Raw genomic sequence first — 21,290 nt, 5'->3', positions numbered from 1 at the left:
GCACGTTCTATTTACGTGACAAACCTGACTAATAGGCTGTGTCGGGTGGTGGCGGGTCTAACGACGCATTTGTATTGACGCGGTCTAACCCCAACAAACCTCTATTATGGTTATTAAAATGTGTTCATTCAGTGCCGGATTATACTGGTAGCAAAAGTTTCATATGCTACGGGCCCCGCACTTTCAAGGGCCCCGCACTAAATATTTTCAAGCTATCAATTCCGGTTCAGTGATTCTGCACTTGCTCTATTACGATAGTACTATACCGCCTTCAAATTTTACGAACGACTGAGTGTTTAAGGTTAGCAATGTGTCGTATTATCTGGCTGTATAGCAAATGAAAAAATACAATTGCTGTACTAGGCAAGTACAAATTTTGTGTTTTAATATTTACGTGTTCTTTGAAAAAACTTTAGGGCCCCTTTGTAACATATGCTACAGGCCCTGCGCTAGCTTCATCGGGCACTGCGTTCAACTACATTCTCTTGCACGCGTGCAGCGCAGCGCTGGGATCTCCTGCGTCTCACGGCACCGCTGCGTGGCGAGGGGGCAACGGCGTTGCGCTGGGGCTCTCACGCGCCCGTCTGGCTCGGGGACTGCGTGCGCGTTACTCTGCCAGGACATTGGCTTTTTTTCCTTCTGTGGCACTTGAGGGCGGCGTGGGTCGTGGTGATCGGCGATTGTCCCCGCTCTAATCCGCCTTTTCATTTTGCCCAGATGAACGATCGCTAATGGTGTGTACGTGCAGATTTTTTTTGGGTTGTATTTTTGGCCCCTATTTTTTTGGGGGGGGGGGGAGGGGGGGTGGAAGGCGCGTGAGTCCCATCACTCCGACTGAAGTTGGCTTTGTGGGCGGCTGCCCACTCCTGCCCTGTCCTTCCCTTGCCCTCCCCTGCCTTTTCCTGCCCTTTCCTGCCACCCCCTTCCCTCCCATGCCCTCCCCCCTCGCTCGTCTACTCAGATCCAAATTCTCACCAAGGGCCCTCAGATCTTAGTGGACAAGGTGCTTTGAATGGCCACTCTCGGACCAGGGAAGCTGCCGTGCTGTGATCGTTATCGCACTGGACTTGCAATCCAGGGGTCACCGGTTCTATTCGTTATCATGGCATGGAGATTAAAACAAAGGGGCGCATTTCTTAAATCCCACCGCCTCTGTCCAGGTAGGAGTATCAATGGTTCCACCAGAGTTAGTCTATCGGCAGGCCCTGCGTGTGTAAAGTGTGATGTCTCGTCAGCGTGTAGGCTGTCATGCTCTCTGGAGCCGGCCCTCTAGAGCTCCCTCTAGTGGAGGCGCTTCCACCAGCAGTGGTGTAAGCAAAAAATTGCAGGGCTGCACCTTTACCTTTTTTGTTTACCAGAGTGGCCATTGACATCAGCTCCGATCTACTTCTGGATGAAGCCGCGTCCAAGCCCCGTGGTTCCCGCGACGCGACAAAGCCCGATTTAATCGCGGGTGATTAAACGGGGCCTGTGTACAGCCGTTGGCTGGCACGACGGTGACCCAAACCCATCTGTTTGCAGACTCCACGGTCCATCCCGCGGACACGGATGACTGTCCGGTGCTTGTTACCGAAACAGCGAGAATGTACGAACGTGGGAATTCGTCCTCCCATCCCCTCCACCCCAAAAAAAGCCTGGAATGTGTATGGGGGCCAATTGTTCCGCAAAATGTGGGAAAGGTAACAAATGTGCGTGTGTTTTGTTGCTGCTCTGGACGCGGCCGTCGTTATCTGTGTGGCCTCGTTGGTGCCGTGCCGCGGGTCGCCGTGGCCTCTGGCCGCGGTGGGCGGCTCATGCAGCCCTTGGGAGATTAAGGGAAAATGCACAAATTCACGACGATTCACGCGAATGTAAAGACAGCCAAAGGTCCATTTCTATTTTATATTTTTGATCGTTGTATTTTACTGGGTAAGGCCCACTCGAGCTGCTATGTAGCTTTTTTCGAGAAGCAACCTGGCCACAAATGATAGCCCAAACGAAGTGGCTTATACCCGGGATATTTATTGCAGCCAAAAAACGTTTAACTCACGTCGATTTTAAATGTGGAGGGGAAAACCCCACGGGGAGAACACGCAAACTCCAAATATACAGGCGTCATGGTTGAGATGTAACCAACGACCTCCTGTATGCCCGGCGAGGTAATTCACATCTCGCCATCGCGGCGAGATGCTAGGACAACACGGTAGCGTCGGGAATGTTTACCACTATTCAAACACCAATTAAGTCGTTACACGCTGCATGCGCCTGATGACTGGTAAAGACATCCCGCGTGACAGGGTGCTTAGTTCAATCACGATATATATCTCGTGTGCGTGTGTGCATTTGAACAAACGTATCCCCTATGAAGTGGAGAAGTCTGGTTCTGATTAGGAGAGAGGAGTTGTTTATGTATGTGTGGGTGTCCCTGTGACGCACGGAGTGCTGACTCAAGTTAAGATGAACATCTGTTGTGTGTGTGTGTGCATCTGTCTTTGCGCTTGTGTGCGGAGCGGTGGCGCAACGGTTAGCGTGCAGCGCTACGAACCCGGCGACCCGAGTTTGATTCCCGCACACGGCCAACACCAGTGACGATTATAATGAAGCGGTTATGGGCCTCCCCTAGGTCGACTCAGCTTCAAATGAGTACCTGGTGCGATGTGTGAACATCGCCACTGGGGAGACAAAGGCGGCCGGGCGTGGTGCTGGCCACCCACCCCCTCGCGCGCCATGCCGGCCTTCATCGGTGCTCCTCGCTAACAGCACTTGCCCCTACAGCCTGCTAAAGGCGACATCTTTGTGTGTGCCCCGTGTGATGTGGAGAGATCTGCTTCACATTTAGATCGACGACCTCGATGCGAAACAGAACTCACTGCCGCCAAGAGGTGAGCACCGTCCCAGGAATCACTTGAGCAGGGAGTCGCGTTTACTTTCGGCTGTGAGCGTGCGCGAACATTCCGAACTCTGCGCCTCTCCCGCAGTAAGGGGGGAACCAGATTTCCGGTGAAGGACAAGTGATCTCACTCCCCCCATCCTTGTTTTGTGATTTAACTTGTTGAAAGTTCCCCCCCCCCCTCCCAGTTGTATTCCGGTTGTGTCGTTGCGTTACTGCGCGTGGCACCGCACCTCTCGCAGAGCGATGCGCCGCCACACGTCAACCCGGCCCACGGAAGCGGATATCGCAGAGCTTCTGCTGAGATTCCTGCAAGGGATCGCTCTCCCCTCTCCCCCCCCCCCCTTTAGTCGACTGTGGATCTCTGTAGCAGTCAGAGAGGGAAAGGAATCCGTCGGGACAGCGCTCAGGACCGGGAATTTCACCAAAACGCCGGGGTCCTCCGTTGTGCCGCGTTCCTCCGCGGTACGGGAGCCTCCGCTCACTTCTGTCTTTGCCACGATCCCTCGTCGCACGATGGACTTTTCATTCGCCTGCGTTTTCAATCCGTTAGCTGTGATGTGATCGAGTAAATTGCTGCCAGCAGGGCGGTAATTGGGTGTTGATGTGGGACAACTTGGACACAGCCCGGTTGCAAAGAATCCTGTAAAGCGACGCTCCCACCAACTTGAGAAGCCCAGAATGGAATAATTAATTGTACGTCTTCTCAGTTACTTGCGGCCGCCGTTTGGGAACGTAGCAAGCGACAGCTGACACCAACACCGCTTTCATGCCTCTCGATTCCCCGCCCGCCCGCCCGCCCGCCCGCCCCCACCATGTTCATATTTCCAGAAACAACTCTAACTGGCTGCCAAAGTCGGGTGGCAGGGAATCCAAATTCCCCGGGACGATGATTCCGCCTCTCACGATGGCGGTCCGAATCCTGCGTCGTTATTATTCGGGCTGACCAGAAACATTCTTCATTTGGGGGAGGGGGGGGTGGGACAGACCCTGGTCAAACTCACACGGAAACTCCGTCAACTTGAAACGGCGTGGTGGAAATGCCGCTTTCTAATGTAATCAACTCTAGCTGTCCGTCAGCTCAAGTTCCAGGAGAAGTCGGGCCCACTGGAGTCAACTTCACTCGAGTTGGCCGTCGACGGACGTGAAGTGCAAGCGATGGAGAGGCCACTGTGGATCTTGCGCCAGGCTAGGTGCACTTTGAGGGTCACGTGGAGTTGCGAAGGCTCGTTGGCAGGTCACCGCCGGACAGACCAGGGTGTTGTGGGTTCACAGCCTAGGGCTGACTGCCAGAAGCATCCCCCTGAACGCATGTAATTATTAGTGTGATTTTAATACATTTAACAACACACAGTGGCATGCATCGCATGTACAATGGCATACCACTGGGGATAATACTTCTGCATAAGGTCGACGTATTAAACCCAAAATGCACGCAGCAATTCACGGATGAAAATAAATATCTATTCCAGGAATTATTACCGATAAAATTTAATGCAGGTGATACAAACAGAAAACGTCACGGAGGGAGACGGAACAAACGAGAGAGAGAGAGAAAACAAACAAAAAAGGTGACAAAAATGACACGGGGAAAGTTACCCTTTGAACACATTCACACGACGGCATGGATCGTCGCTTCTCGCCTCCTGCTGTGGAGCGGGAGGGCAGCTGCCAACAGCTGCCGGCAGCTGCCCTCCACTAGTAAAGCGTCATCCAGGAGCCAGGCCCGCCGCAGACGTCTCCTGCCAAACACGTCGGTATGCACAGCCCCCTCCCATATGCTCAAATATTGATACTAACGCAAAGAAAATGGTTACAGTAATTTACGTGCCACAGCGATATGGCCCTGCTGGTTTCAAGAACAACTTGCCGGCCTCTATTCATCCTCGCGCGGCTGACCCACGCGGCTCCCTCACCAGGCTCCCTGGATGTCCAGGGGGGAGGGTGAGAGGCAAGTTACACATTGGGGGGGGGGGGGTGGTGGGAGGGTTTAAGCAGAAAAGCGCAATGGGTTTGGAATGTACCCAGAGCGCGATACAAACGAGCGCGGAATTCTGTCAAATTAGCGTAATTGAAGTGAAAATTGATAAGGAAAATACGCTGCTTCCTAGCGTTACTACGACAGGGGGCACAGGCATGGGGGTCTCCACGCACGCGGAGTTGAGGTTCGGCCTCTGCTCGGCGTCACCGAGAAGGATCCTCGATGGGACAGCAGCGATGTCCAGCAGCTGGACATCACGGGGCACACGGGACGCTGCCCATCACCGCGCGCCGACAACAGATTTGATTTTTCCGATAACAGATTTGATTTTTACGATAACAGATTTGATTTTTCCCTGCAAGCGATGCCGGGCAATCGTCAGATCGAACTTTAACTTTATACGGTTGTGTAATGGGCCGTGAACCAAAAACGAAGGTGATGTTACGAGAGACAAAAACAGTGTAGCGTCTGCAGCCAGGGCCATCCCTAGCGGGGGGTGTGGGGCCCGGGGCAACTCACACCACGTGCACCCCCCCCCCCAGATGCATTAAAACTAAACCTGAAAACGTTATATTTGACAGCGCGAAGTCGAAGCACGCGCGGGGCTCCCCAAAGCACGGGGCCCGGGGCGGTCGCCCCAACTCGCCGTGTAGCCTAGGCACGGCTCTGTCTGCAACGGTTCTGTCGAACTTTGTCCCACGGCGCTGTGGACAAACAGTAGGTCCGCGGACTACAGGCTGAGAACCACAGATCTAACACATGACATTAAAACAACGCAACACCGTCCTCAAGAATGCGGTGGCGACGTTTCAGGCGATGGCCCTTCTTCATAGAACATAAACGGAGAAGCCAGAGAGATGGAGTGGGTAGTAACGGTTTGGAGACTGAGCTTAGCACTTTGAGGGCTGATGAGAATTAAACGTAAACACATGTTTAATGACGATCAGTTTTTGTTGTTGTTGTTACCTAACAGTAGCTAACGAGCTCCAGACAGACCCTTCAATAATCACGGCTGGCTGCGTGCGGTGCGAAAGAAGTGCAACATACATACACAACGACTAAATATACTCACTAAAATTGAGTGCGTATATTTATCACTAAGAATGATAAGAACAAGGTGGCCCAGTGGAACAGCAGTTGCACGCTGCCTCCATGCTCGTTGTCTCGTGGTTTACGTTTGACATTGAAACTCATTTACTTCATTCATTCACGAACTTGCAACCAGCTGAGGGCACGTTGAGAGTAACGTTGCATTCGAGGGAGGCCGTGCTGAACGTAAGAACATTCATGCACTAGAACGTGTCCTTCTGAAACGTATCAATAACACTCAGCCTCGCTTGCATAACGCCATTCAAATTCTTCATTTCCACATTGCTGAATGGCTGATGGGATGTATCAACATTTTTTTTGCATTTTATATATATATTTGTTTTACGTGGAGGAACAGATGTGTGAAGGCGTCCAATCGTCTGCTGAATAATATTTTTTTTTTATCGCCATTGCGCGAGTTCCCCAAATGCGCACTCGATGTTCTCCCACGTCTCGGCATCCACGCCAGCGCCCACCGGTCACTCCGTAAACCGCAATCGGCAATCTCCGTCAGTGTCCAAGGAACGTGATGCAAAGAGAGAGAGGGGGGGGGGTATGGACGGAGTTTTGGGTGGGTTCGGTGGGGGGGGGGCACCTTTTTGTGAATCGTATTCATCGAGAAGTTCTCGTGCCCCCCCCCCACCACTTCCCACGGGCACGGACAGAGAGCCAGAACGACGGATGGACGAACGGACAGACGAACGTACAGAGCTATCGCTTGCATGCTTTCAACCTCCGCACGCCAGAGACGTCACCGTACGCCGCTGTACATTGCGAGCAGCCCCACGGGATGGAATTCATCACTCAGCGGCGCGGGTCTCGCCGTACATCCTCTCATCCCTGCGAACATTTCCCAGGACCCCCCCCCCTCCGTTTTTTTGTAATGATGACGACTGCGGGGGGGGGGGAGGGGTGGATGGGGGGGGCACACAGCTGCTACCACTGCTGCCTTTAAAACTCTTTCAGAATTAAGCCTCTGCAGACGGGACATGAAATAAATAAAATAATCAAAATAATAATAATACCAACTCATAACAACAGGGCCAAGTCAGACTGCTTTTTTTACATTTGCAGATCGGGTTGCGGAGAGTGAGGGGAGGGGCTCCGGCGTTGATGTCACCGCTGCGTCTGGAAGCGCTTATGGGACTGGAGGGGTCGCGGGGGTGGGGGGCATGGAACACTGGGCTGATACAATCTGCTGACAGAGAGTTTGTGCTCAATGCTGCATGCTGCAAGGAGGGGGTGGTGGATTGGGGGGGGGCTTCTGAATTTCATTTCATTTTAAATGAACACGTATGTTTATTTAGTTATTTTTTTTTGAAAAGCTGAGTTTTCTAATAGAGGCTTTACTTGTTCCCACGGCAAAAGCGTTTCATGAGGTATCACCAGCACGTGTATCTGGCTTGATCAATTCCACATTTTCATCCTTGAAAGTTCGGACTCGATTTCGTCTACCTTCCAAGAGTGTTCTTTTTCTGCCATGATGGGAATAACCAACATCAAAATCGCCCCCCCCTCCCCCCACACTACTGACAAATTAATGCCCGCCAGGTGCTGATTCACCTTGCACACCCAGACGAGATAATACAAACAAACGCAGAGCAGCAGCGTGAACCTGCGTCTGGACGCAAACGCGGTCGGCGTGCACGTCAATGTCCAGAGGCCCGAGGTTTTCCAGGGAAAGGCCCCAAGTGGGCTGCGATGTTAAAGTCGCGGGGTCCACACTCGCCTCGGACGCCTCATGCCTCCTCCGAGCTCACGGGGTCATCAGCGTCGCTGCGTCTCGGCGTGGATGGCGCGTTCACGTCACGACAGTCGTGCCGTGCGAACAGTCCCGTACGCTCCGCGCCCGGGAGGACGTGCCTCCGATTGGCACGGTTGGCTACGAACGGTGCGACAAAAGTTCAACATACATACTGCATGCGTACGTGCGTGTGCGCCCGGAGCGCTTTAAGTGTTTCTCGGAGGTCAAATGTCAACGTTTTCACGTGAAACTCGATATGCTGGAGGCGCTCTCAGTGACCCCTGGACAAATGTTCAACACTGGTAAATGTTTTTAAATGTGAGGCTCTGAAGTGCGAAATGTGTACTGTATATATTTATATACGGGGCGCCACGGTGGTGAGATGCTAACTACCTCGCCTGGCATGCAGGAGGTCGTGGGTTCGATGCCGACCCTGACGCCTGATGCTGTATATTTGGAGTTTGCGTGTCTCTCTGCCCGTGGTTGAGTGGATTTTTCTCCTGGCCCTTCCGGGTTTTCCCTCCACGCTTAGAATCAACACCACGCGTTTAGGGTGTTTGGTTGCTATACATTTCCACACTATAAGCCTCTTCATAGAGCTATCATTTGTGGCCAGGTCGCATCTGAAAAACAGCTATATCGCTCAGTGGGCCTTACCTGGTAAAACACAAAAATAAATACGCATGAAAAGAACAGAATGTGGTTAAGAGCTCACACTTTCAAGACATTTGGCGGAGAGAGCCGACACGCTGTGGCAGTCTGGTGGCTAGCGCGCTTCCCGGGGAGCGAAATTTCTAGAACTTTGATCGATTCAACCTTTTCGTCCGTCGAGTGACAATGCTCCCCGGCTCCTGTGGCGCCGTCCATAAGAGGAGGACGTGCATCCGCTGACGCCCTGTACAAAATATACATTTTTGAAACCGTCGACGTTCCACCCCCCCCCCTCCCAAAAGATTGTCACACGAAGACCCACAGACTTGCACAGAGACCTGTTGTGGACTAACGTGGCGACCCGCACGCTAACATCGAGGCTCACAAACGTTAGGTGCCCTACATGGCGCACTTGCCAATAGTTTCAAAGTCATTTGTCTCCGAGCGGTGATTGGTGAGCACTTTCACCCTCTCAGAGGGCCACCGTGTGCCTCCTTGTTCCAAAAAGTGTGGGGTGACACTCACGTCTCTTAGTAGTCTTGAGCCAGTGGTGGAAATTACACGTTCATATGGCGGGTTTCAGGCTGTCCATGGGGCATTAAACTCCCCGACAATTGACAGCTACATTACATACGAGTGTCGAATGGTGAGCTTTCCTTTCCATCACCCAGTCACTGATGCCCTCCTGTGGTGGAAATAATAATAGCGCATAAAATATTTGCGTTCACGCCACGGCTTAAAATTTTTTATAATGAGTTAATCTTGGGCTGGATCGTGGAGACATGCATTTTGTTTTACCATAACCTGACAGAACAAATAAAATTAAATTGTCACGTGGGAAATTAAACAAATTGAGTTTGTTTATCAGAAAACCAGAAGTTATAGCTCCTAACGACATTTGACACTCCAAGTCCACTATCTTAGTTGTCGATATGGACCTAATTCGTGTTTTTTGTAATTAACGTGTTTTATCTTGACTTAAAGCTTTCGTGAATGCAGGAATTGATATTCTGTGGGTATTTCGGTAAAGTCACTTTACGGACAGACCCACAGACTACAATGTGTTTTACTTTCGGCGTAATTACCCACAAGCACTTCTGCACGCTCCTCTGCGAGCCCTTCTAGCTTGTGTTCCGTATTCTTTGTAATAAAACAGTGTCAAGTTGTACCGCACCGTAAAGTAATTCGCTCGTGCTCCTAGAGAGAGCACGACTCAAGTGGCACGAGGAACAACAGACGAGCGGAGAGGTAGCCACGTGATGATCCGGCGCCAACAATTTCCCGAAGCTCTGCGGTCCAGTCCTCTACACATTGAGGTGTTAACATGTGGGAGGGAGCCGGAGCCCCTGGAGAAAACACACCCGTGGCGTGAGGGGGAAACACTCTATCCCATACGTATGCATCTTGAAGCTTCTTTCGAACGGTACGTAGCCAACGGTGCGAATCAGAGGAGCAGGTGGAAGGGTACATTTCTGGCGTTCTCCTAGCAGGACAGGCTTATGGCACCTCGACACCCACGGGGAGTAGCATCGCAACGTCTGTGTGCGGTGATCCACCAACCATAGCTGCTGCTGCTGCTGCTGCCTCCACAGCACTGGGTTACAGGCAGCCGCGTGCAGCAGCGCAGCCACCTCCGCGCGGCAAACGTTCACATTGCGCGCAGGGTGATGTACACCGGTAGCAATACACAAAAAATCCGCTGTCAATTGCCAGTCAGCTGGTGAACAACTGAATAGTCATCCGAGCACGACTTGACTTACTTGGCGAGGCCTACAATGGTTCGGCCTGGCCCCAACAGTTGCATCGACGCCTGCGTGCGCAGCGAGCGCAATTTACAATCACAATGTGGATATGGTTAAGTCTGGTATGTTCGAGCTACAGGGCTTGCGATACGTTTTTTTTTGTATAGAAAAAAAAGTGTCCGTGTGTTTCCACATGCCCTCGTGTGCACGTGTCAGCGTCTCCGTGCGCGCGCGAGCCACTCTGCGCGCGTCCTTGATCCGCACGCTCTGCGTCCTCGCGTTTGAGCTGAACGCACGATTTTTCCATTATAAGTGGGGTGCAGCGTTTCCAGTACCTTTTTTTTATTCCCCAGGACGACTGTTCATCATTAGACAGAGCCCCACACACCCACCCACCCACCTACCCACCCACGTCCCCGCCGCCACCCCCCGTCGGAGGGATAACTTGTTAAATTAGTACCACGTGTCCGTGTATTTATTCATGTTGTTCGTGTGTGCGTGTGTGTGTGTGATGTGGGCATGTAATGTGTGTGTGCGTGTGCGCTGGGGAACGCGGTAGCGTCGTGGTTTTAGCGCTCTGCGCTACGGATCCGGCCACCCTGCTCCCCACACGTCCTCCTCCTCATTCTCTGGGAGAATTAAAAGCAGAAGGGGCAACATAGGAAGGCAAAGACGGACGTGGTGGTGTGGTGTGGGTGGGTAGGGGGGATGACTAAAAGTTCTGGACATAGCTGTGCATGGGGGAGCATAGTGAGTGTTGGTGCGGAGAGCTCCCAACGAGATCACTGTCGACCTAGAAAGCCGGCGCCTGTCACGGGGAAGACGCCGTGGGGCTGTACTTGCACGCGGCACGGCGATCTTTCGGCGATTCCCACTGTTGTAGGTTTTCGGTTTATTTCGTGAGGTTACACGGATGATGATCTCGTTCAGCCAGCCGCCCGGCTCTTTGGTTTTTTCGGTAAAGTCACGTAGGTGAAAAATAAAAAAAAAATTAACTCACGACGTTTCGGAAGCAACACAAGCCTCCTACGTGACTTTACCGAAAAAACAAAAGAGTATGAATCCTTGCAGTCACGAAAACTTCAAATATGGAATTAGCCGCCCGGATATTTTGCGCGAGAGAGCCGTGGTGGTTGCTGCGTTGCTGCTATTACATCGGCAGCAAAAGCAGCAGCAGCACAAAGATAAAGACGTCGACAGTGCAGAGAACGAGTAGATCAGCAAGGCCCTTCAGGAATATTGCAACAACTTACAAAAGGAGACTCCCAAATAAAGAGACAGCTGGCTGTGCGTGCGATGCTTCTCAACGATTAATGTCGTTCACAATTACGAACTTCCCAAACACGCACGACCGTTACGTCGGAGATACGCTGCCAACACTTTTTATTGTACTTTACATTCTCCTCCTCCGCGCAGAGTTGTGTTGGCGAGTTAAACTCGCGATGTTGGCGTCTGGTTCTTTGTTGACAGCATGCCAGCCAGCTCCGCTTGGACAATGCCGGGGTGAACAAGGCAGATCATCACTGCGCGTGTCCCGGGGTGATCGGGATGTGGCCGCTGATCGGGATGTTGCCACCGTGCCGCTCCCAAGTTTTGTAACGCTTTGCTAACAAGGCGATCGTAGCCTTTAGCGATATTTAAGTCGGTCTTGGACACGTACTTCATTAGTTCTTTTTCATGTCTTCGTTACAATAACACTAAAACGCGAGCCCGATACGACATGCCGAAAGGTTCCGGCGATGGTGGTAAAGAAAATTCGCGGTAATCCATTCCGGCGCGACGGAACCACACGGCAGCGAAGGGAAATTCACCTCTGTAAACTCACCTGTGTAAACTCACCTTTGTAAACCGGCCTCTGCCCCCCCCCCCCAACTAGTCCGGGCCATGTACTCTGCAGGTTCTATTTAATTCGTGGCTTTCCATACACAGCGGTGGCGCATCGGTGGGACCTTCGGATGAAATGGGCCCACTTTACAAATTGATATTCGAATCATTATTGCGTGATTTTTTTTTTCTGCCAGCAAGGGCTACTCTTGTATTTGATGTCGGTATTCACGGCTCGATGGATGAGAATTGCTCTTTAGAAGCCACCCTTTCGTGATAGCGGTGGTGAGAAAGGAGCAGCGCAGGCTACGGGCTATGCCGAACATAACGCGTTTCTAGGAGCATTTCTCAAGGCACACCGGGGACCCTGCCGATAAAGTGCAGAATTCATACGATCAGCGATTATTCATCCATCATTCAACATCTTCTGGCTCGCTTTTAAATAGACTGGCGGTGACACGTGCCGGATGTGGGGATAATTTTCCTGCCCGCTGTGCTTGCGATACAATCTTTACACTGTCAATGTTGTGATTTAAAAAAAATCAAGAACAGCCCGTAAGCATTTAGTCAGTGCTCTCTTCCCGTTTACAGCTCTCTCTTGAAACAGCGATGGAAATTCCGCATTTATATGGCAGGGGTGAGTCACAGGACAACCACTGTTGACGTGTCGACAGAGTGGTACCAATTTTATCGACCCCGCGGAGATGGTGGGCTGAGTCAACCCCCAACCGGGATTTGAACTCGGTCAAAATGCTTTTAAACGACACTTTCGTCAATAACAGATGTTACCTTTCTCACCACACTCGCACTTGACAAGACTTTATTTTTTTCCAATCAAAAGCAATTGCCCTTGCAGAGATGAGTGTTTCTCAGAGGGGGCTTCGGGGTTGTTAGCGCCGCTGGAGGGGCTGGACAGGGAGCAACCCGACTCTGGGCTACCCTCATCGCCCCCCTCCCCCGACTCGCTTTTTACTGAAATAGCTACTGATGTTTTTAACCCCGTAGAACCATAACCCCGTATAACCATAACATGTAGGCAATATAACTACGGGGCCGTCCATAGATGACGTCACGGACCTGGGGGGGGGGGGGGCTTCAGACGTTTGTGACGATGTGTGACGATTGGGGGGGGGGGTGATAAATGTGACGTCACATCAAAATGCGCAACTTTAAATGAATATAGACAACACGTTCTACTTTTTAACAAATGGTTTCTCCTACAGCCACATTAAATACGCACTAGAATGACAAGTGTTTAAAGCGATTTGAAGCATGTTTTATATTTGGGGGGGGGGCGAGCTTTGTGACGTCATATTTGAGGGGGGGGTCTGACTTTTTGTGACGCCGTGCGACAATGGAGGGGGGGGTAAAAAATCGCCCAAAATCGCGTGACGTCATTTATGGACGGCCCCTACACTGTATACATTACTCGAGTTGCACCGTGTATTGGGTTTAGAGAGGAAGACAGTCTTACGGTGACGATATTCATAATGAACAAAACAGATTTAAAGGTACTAATGCTCACAATTAAGTTACCTTGCGTATTGCTTTCATGCCGGGGCCCCCCAAATCGGTCCAGGATTTCCTCAAAGTGGGGTGGACCGCCACAACGCGATGCCGCTCGATCGACGGTGATAGCCCAGACGCCTTCCTCGGGCATGGTCCGCGGTGCGCCGCAGGTCACTTTTGAATACATTTTTTATCAAAATTAAATTTTCTTAACGTTTTGTTCCTTGTTTCACTCCATTGATTCGAGCCCCCTCTCCCCCCCCCCCTTGTGGCCGACCTGGGCCCCCTCTGTGCGTCCTTGCACCCACGGCCCCCAAACCCCCACATCGTTGCGCCCCAGGGGAATGAACCCAGTCCTACGATCCCACTGGGTTCGTTTCGCGCAACCAAAGTGTTGCCCTCTGGTGGCGATGGTGGTGCCGTTGCGCACAAGAACCCGAACGAGCCGCTTCCACGACGAGTGAAACTAGAACATGCAAACACGTGCGCGCGAGGCGCTGTACGCACGCGTACATAGAACTTCCTTCGCACCGTACGGAGGTGCCGGCACTTGCGCGGCATCCGTTGTTGTGTTGTGCGGCGGTGTGTCTTGGGGAGCGGTGGCGCAGCGGTTAGCGCTACGCTGCGCTGCGAACCTGGCTAACCGCGGGTTCGATTCGCGCTCACGGTCAACACCGGTGACGATTATCTGAACCGGTCCTGGGCCTCCCCTAGGTCGACTCGGCCTCAAATGAGTACCTTGTGCGTGTGTGTAAAAACATTACCACTGGGGAGACAAAGGCGGTCGGGCGTGGTGTTGGCCACTCACCCCCTCGTGTGCCGTGCTGGCCTTCATAGGTGCTCGCTAACAGCACTTGCCCCAACGGTCTGTTAAGGCTATACGGGGGAGTTTTGTCTTATATGTTGTTGTTGCGCAATGTTGTCGTTGTTGTTGTTTGTTCTAGGCGTGCCACGGCTGTTCCTCAGGGTCGTCATGTGACTGCAGTGGAGCGAAGGGAGACAAGGTGAGATGTTCAACTCCACCAGCCTCCTCCACCAGCTGGCCACACGCTCCCAGCCTCAACCCCCTTGCACCGCAACACATCTCCATTTGAGTTGTTACGCGGGTGGTGCTGATGTCTTGTTAAGGAGGATAAACCATCATCGCGAGAACTCCGTTCACCCTCACAGCAGCAGCAGCAGTGATCGTTTCGTCTTATCCCCTCTGCTGTGTTAAACCACCACGCACAAACTCGCTCACTCGGCCACCCACCTACCCACACGTGACACTGCAGCTCACACTCGCCCGCTCGCTAACCCATCAACACCGCAGCTCACAAATAATCCGTGATACGCTACAAATGTATTCGCCGCCTGCTAGTCCTCTGTTGCATCCGTTCGTCTGTGCGCATCGCGGCCCAGGCGTGCACTCTTCTGCCTTAACTACCGACCGAGCTGCAGCTCAGCCCAAACAGCCAGTATCGGAACAACCACAGCAAGCCCACATCGAATCTTCCAGGCATAACCCAAGTCGTCGCTCACCCCCTCCTCCCCCCACCTCCCACCTCTCAGCCGATGACTTCCCGAGAGAACAAAAAACCCCACGCAATTCGCTCGACGTTTTGCGAAGATCAAAAGCGGCAAATGGAAGTTTCCCACTCGTGTCTCCGTCGCGCGCTCGCTCGCTCGCCTCCCAGGGGGAAATCGGGCAAAGCCAATTAGGGATAATCGCAACATGTAAGGCTGGGATGATTGACTCGAAATCTATTTAGCCACTTTGGTGGAAAGCAAGGGCCGGATTTAGTCAATTGGCGGCACGGCGCTGAGGGGAGTGCGCTTCGCGGCGCTGCGTGAGGATCTGGAGCCCATTGTGATGTCTTGACGAGCCCCGTGTCCCGAGTTGTCCCGTCGCTTCGCCGACTCCCAATTTGCCAGAGGCGAACGTGAAACGCGACAGGCTCGGCCACGGATGCTGCCCGTGGCGACGGTGGCAAGTCTGGGCCAAAGGGGCCCCTGCCACACTTTGGCAGTGCCTTCGCTTCGGGCAGAGGCACTGCCAAGGGGGAGCCGGGCAGGGCACTCGGCCAGCCGGGATTCCCCGGCCTCTCCTGGGGAAGTGGGGCCCTCCAGCTCCCAGATCATCGTTTCCACCCCACTCCCACCACCAACCCCGTGGCGAGCTCCGCTCTGCCAAGTCGCTCCACCGCTGCGTGATTGTGCGTTGAGTTCATTTGAATTGTTAGGCGGATGGTGCTGATATTGTTAAGGAGCATAAACCATCAACGCATGAACTTCGGTCATCGCAGCAGCAGCATCAGCAGCTTTTGGCTGCCCATCGAACGAAGACTGCGGTCACCAGATCACGTGGCGCTTTCAGATGCGCTTCTTCGGCCGTCTGGAACGCTCTTCCTGCCGTAATTAGGAGTCTACTGGGAGCTAACATCAGTGGGGAGTGATATCTAAACCTCTCCTGGGACCTCCCGTTGGTCAACTCAGACTTCAATGAGGACCTCTTGTGGTGTGTGAACATCGGCACCGATGTAGCGTCGGCCACACCATCCCATCAAGTGCCATGCCCAGCTTTGAGAGGTGCTCATTAACATCGCTTGCCCCAGCAGTGTGTACGAGGCTGTACGGGGATCTGTGTCTTTGTCGTCGTTGTTGTTGTGTGTGTGCAGGGTGCCTCAGGCCTCCCAGGCCTGCAGGGACCTCAGGGACTTCCAGGATTTTCAGGGCCCGAGGGCTCACCTGGGCCAGAGGGCAGCAAGGCAAGTGGAATTCACGGCCCACACCCCGCAGACCACATCACATGGCGTCATACCGTGATACCTCTCATCATACCATGCTCCATGCTGCACTTCCTCTCGTCGCCCAATACCACACTCCGTGCTACACTACACGTGACCATCCAACACCACACCAGACCACCACTCATCACGCGCAGAGCTTTCAAAGTACCGTGTTGAAGCTCAGCTGCTGCATTCCAGCACAGCAAGGACTGGTTCATGCGAATGTGGACTCCCGACATTCAACGAGTGCGGATCTGTTGCTCGTTTGCTCCGCACATGACACTCGGGACTCGGCTTGACGTTGGAATTGTGCTTCTGCAGGGCGACCAGGGAGACATGGGCCACGCTGGGCCCAAGGGCTTCAGGGTGAGTTCCTCCCAACCAACGCGCGTGACCTGTTTGCGTGTCTCTCTCATCATCATCATGGTGGCTAGCAGATTTTAACCACCTCGCCCGGTATACAGGAGGTCGTGGGTTCGATCCCGACCCTGCCGCCTGCTGCTGTATATTTCGAGCTTGTGTGTCTCTCTCTCCCGGTGGTCACGTGGGTTTTATCTCCCGGTCCTCTGCTATGTCCCCTTCCACATTTTTGAAACATGCATATGTCGGGGTGATTGTCACTCACCAAACTACACATATAGAGTATTTTGCTTCTATAAATTGCCACGTGATAAGCCACTTCGTTGAGCTCTCATTTGTGTCCTGGTCACTTCTGAAAAAGAGCTACGTAGCTCAGTAGGCTTTACCTGGTAAAATACAAACATTTTCACAAAAAATTAACACTACAGGATAAATCTTCTCATTCGACTCTATTATAGGGTCAAAGAAATCTCTTACTAGCTCCAGCCCTATGATTACCATTATCTCTGATTATCCCCAGTTATTTTGCCATCCCGCTTTGCATAACGGCTCCCTGTTATCTGGAGTTGTTTTTCGCGGATAAGGGGAGTTACACGCCGTATTCATCCCAGTTCCATATTCATCACATGTCCATATGCATTCCATATCCATATTCATCCAGTTAACATATTCAACCCATTACCATAATGCACACATCAACATAGTCATCTCATTACCGTTTCCATCCCATTACCCGGGGGCTTAATGACTAGCCCACTTCTCCACGATTGCAATGTTGGGAAAATGACCACACAGTTGTGATCAGACAGTCGCTGAACGACACGGTATGCGTAGGCCTCCACCCATCCGCGCGCGTGTGTGGGTTGAACCTCTTTCACGCCGTACGTAGCAAATCACGCTAATCTGAGGTGTGGGGTAAGGACAACAAACTAAACACAAAAAACAGTTCTAAAGAAACGAGTTTTCAATGAGTGGATTAACAAAGGACTATACATTATTATTTTCCGTATCGTCTCCTTACGCGCAACGATGGCCGTTATTACCGATAATAGGAATGAAAGTAATTTCAACTCGTAACACGCGGCACCGCACAGTATCCGGCTCGCTTCGCGAAGAGCCAGCGAGGGCAACTCGCGGGCGCGTGGAGAAGGAGCCACAAGCGAGCGGGCAGGGCAGCAGCAGCAGAGGCCGGCCGGGCAGGCGGGCAGGCGGGCAGGCAGGCGGGCAGGCGGGCAGGCGGGCGGTCGTCCGCCCTTGTTTATGACGAGCGGCTGCCACGTCTCCGTACGCTGTTCCCAAGCGTAATTATGTTTGTAGATTTGCGCCGCGTGCATCCCATTACCAGGCGCGTCTGGTTTCCGCTCGCCTTGACACGACACGGCATGTCATAACCAAGCCAAATGTGTTTTTAAAAAAATGGAGCAAATGAAACGCAGGCCCCGACGCGAGCCCATATCCTCCCCGTGCAGGTCAACCGTTAAAATCCTTGCGTCGCCCGTGGGTTTCCTCCAGGCACTGCGGTTTTCTCCCACACGTGTAAACACCCATTGATTGGCTGAAAACATCTTGAGATATATATGTCAAGGACTTCAGAACTTGGGCAGTTGTTGGAGCTGGCTCACCGCCTGGCTGCCATACAGACTGCCTGTGGTTCCTCAGCGATTGTGAAATGCCATTTGCATGAACGACTCAATATAAAACTGAACATTTCTTGAGCTGGCTGCATGGAAAGTCTGAAAGCTCACGAGGGAGGAGAGGCTGTCATCTCTTTGTCGGGAGCAGGTGTGGCACTGGCGAGATGTGTGCGCATGCTTGCGTTTGTGTGCGCATGTGTGTGCATAGGTACTCGCTAACAGCACTTGCCCCTACAATCTGTTAAGGCTATATGGGGGATCTTTGTCTTTGTACGCACATATGTGTGTGCGCAAACTCTGACTCCATTCTTTTGCCACACAGGGGACACCAGGAACCCCAGGGTTTCCAGGGACGCCAGGCATGCCGGTGAGTGCCACATCGCACCGCACATCATCACACCTCACCACACCTCATCGTGCCCGTGCTCGTTCCACCGCACATCACACACATTGCACATCGCGTCGCACCGCCTCATCTTGTGAACGTGTCTTGTTTTCACCTCGCCTCTTGAAGTGAAAGGAAAGGCATGCCGCATTGAGGTTCAAAGTGAAGAGCTGCGAAGAGTTGATATCAATTGGCTCCAGGGTCAACTGGTTCGGGAGGGAGGGCGCTGAACCCATTACCTCTTGACGCCCCCCGTAGTTTGGTGAAGTGTGATTAGTCTGGGGAGTGGCTAAGGATGGGAATCTACTGGGTGAGTTATGAGCAGAGGCTTCATTTCTCTACCAAATATTTGCCTTCGCGTCGGTAAATGTCCGGGTGATGGCACCACGATCAGTAGCCCACAACCAGCCATGGCGAGCAGTGTACTGGATGTGGTTTGCCGGGCGTGGAAATATTCCTTGCCGGTTTACTGCCCTGGACAGATCAGGCTTAAATGAAACCCTGGTTATAATAACAATAATTTTTAACTTTATTTTATAAAGGGCCTTTCATTTATAAATATCTCAAAGCACTGTATTGTACATTAAAAACATCTAAACTTCACTCACAAAGTACAGTTAATTGCAAGAGAAAAAGTTGTTATGAATGACAACTATGTTCGCACTGTCGATAGAATGAACATCAAACTACGAAAAGAGGCATTAATAATTACACTCAGTACAGTATGGTAACATCCATAAGTCTGGACTGCAATAGGTTCATGTGCAGGAGCAATGATCTCTGATGTGTGTTCACGGTGTACCGCGCGATGTACCAACTGACGCACGGACATCTCCAATTAAAAACGCAATGTTGGAAATTACCTTTGCCGGGGCATTTCCTGTGCCCCTAACCCAAAACCGATTTTCCACCCGGCAGGGCCTCAATGGACAAGACGGCCCCATGGGGCCTTCCGGGATCCCAGGATGCAATGGGACCAAGGTGTGTGGAGCTGCACAGAGAGAGAGAGAGAGGGTGGTGCAGAGTGCTGAGTGCAGCCAACCGAGTGTCCGTGTGAATAGCGGGAGCGGTAGTGCAGCGGTGAGCGCCCTGCGCCAAGAACCCGGTGGCCTGAGTTCGATTCTGGCTCACGGCCAGAATCCGTGGCAAATATTTGAAGCGGTCCTTGGCTTTGCTTCAGTCGGTTCAGCCGTAAATGAGTACCAGGTGTGGTGTGTGAACGTTAGTACTGGCGAGACAAAGGTGGGCTGGTTGTGGTTCACGCTCACTGCTGATGGCTGGCCTCAGTAGCCTTCCAACAGTCTGCATGGCTACATGGTGGGGGGGGGGGGGTGGGGGTTTATTTATATTTGTGCGCATTTTTGCTCGCGAGCCAAGCAGCCGTGCGTTCACGGCTACGTGCGTTGATCGGCGTGCGGGCTAACGTCTGTGCGTGACAGCAACTTGACGTTCTGGCAGCAATAACTCTCAGCAACATCAGGCGACAACAGCTATGCATACTGGCAGCCTCTGCGTGGTGGTGGCTTGCACGTGCTTCCAGCCGGTGTGTTCGGACCGGGAGCGGTATTGGCGTCGCGGTTAGCGCTGCGCCACGCTACGAACCTGGCAACCCGAGTTCGATTACCGCTCACGGCCAACACCGGTGACGATTATCTGGACCGGTCCTGGGCTTCCCCTAGGTCGACTCAGCCTCAAATGCGTACCCGGTGCCATGTGTAAACATCACCACTGGGGAGACAAAGGTGGCCGGGCGCGGTGCTGGCCACCCAACTCCTCGTGTGCCGTGTAGGCCTTCATAGGTGCTATTCGCGAACAGGATTCGCCCCAACAGTCTGTTCAGGCAATGCGGGGGGGATCTTTGTCTTTGTTTTGCATGTGGTGCACGTGCTTACCACTTGTCGTGTCCGGCTGTCTTTAGGGAGACGTTGGGCTGCCTGGTAACGACGGAGTGCCTGGGTTAATGGGACCTCGGGTGAGTGACAGGATCGTCATCGTCGTCGTCATCATCATCATCATCCACTGGGCAGCAGGGTAGCACAGTGGTCAAGTGTGTGCCGCGGAGATGGAAAGGCCTGGGTTCGATTTCTCAAACGCACCTACCACCACCACCCGTTTCGCACGAGTTTCCTCCGTGTTCTCTGGCCTCCTTCCCTGAGCTACAAACTTACACAGCGGGGTTGGTGTTGGTCAAATATCCAAATGCAGCAGGACCCTTCTCATCAAGAGTCTTCGGACTGAGTGTGGCATTCCTGATGCACAAGACATTTTAAAAAATATAAATACAGGATGCTTAAAAAAAATGTTCACACTTTTAAGAATTTGCAACAACACCACGAGAAATGTGCTGCCTCTGAGCTCTGGAGACCACCTGGAGAAGATTCTAGGCAACGCGTTGACAACGATGGCGAACACGTAGAGACGCTTTGACTTCTTAAAGCTATTCACATACATTTATAATAATTAGGGGTTTTCCCCTTTTTTCTGGCAACAAAACTGACACCGTTTGCAAGGAATCATGTTAACATTAACCACAATACTTGCAGTCAAATGCAAACAAAAAACAATACTCTGATAATTTATGCATTGTCCTTGAAACTGATTGGTCCACACCAGAGACAGCTTTTCTTAGAGCCTAGTCTCATATGGTGTTGGACCAGATGACGCCAAAAGGCGCACCTTTTGGTACTGGCAAAGGAGGCCTCATGATAACATACATTTGTTATCATGTTACAGT

General features: G+C 52.2%; 1 protein-coding gene across 1 annotated transcript in view; it reads left to right on the top strand.

The window, feature by feature from the left end:
• LOC144735692 (uncharacterized) overlaps positions 1-21,290 on the top strand; it is a 99,855-nt gene that overhangs the window by 25,105 nt on the left and 53,460 nt on the right. The window contains exons 2-7 of the mRNA XM_078618170.1: positions 14,354-14,413; positions 16,067-16,156; positions 16,499-16,543; positions 18,494-18,538; positions 19,475-19,537; positions 20,475-20,528. Of these exons, the coding sequence (XP_078474296.1) occupies positions 14,354-14,413; positions 16,067-16,156; positions 16,499-16,543; positions 18,494-18,538; positions 19,475-19,537; positions 20,475-20,528 (357 nt within the window). The remainder of the gene's footprint in view (positions 1-14,353; positions 14,414-16,066; positions 16,157-16,498; positions 16,544-18,493; positions 18,539-19,474; positions 19,538-20,474; positions 20,529-21,290) is intronic.

This window comes from Lampetra planeri, chromosome 56, assembly GCF_965212315.1.
Source record: "Lampetra planeri chromosome 56, kcLamPlan1.2.h2, whole genome shotgun sequence".
Taxonomy (NCBI): domain Eukaryota; kingdom Metazoa; phylum Chordata; class Hyperoartia; order Petromyzontiformes; family Petromyzontidae; genus Lampetra; species Lampetra planeri.
This window is presented reverse-complemented; position numbering and strand designations above follow the sequence as displayed.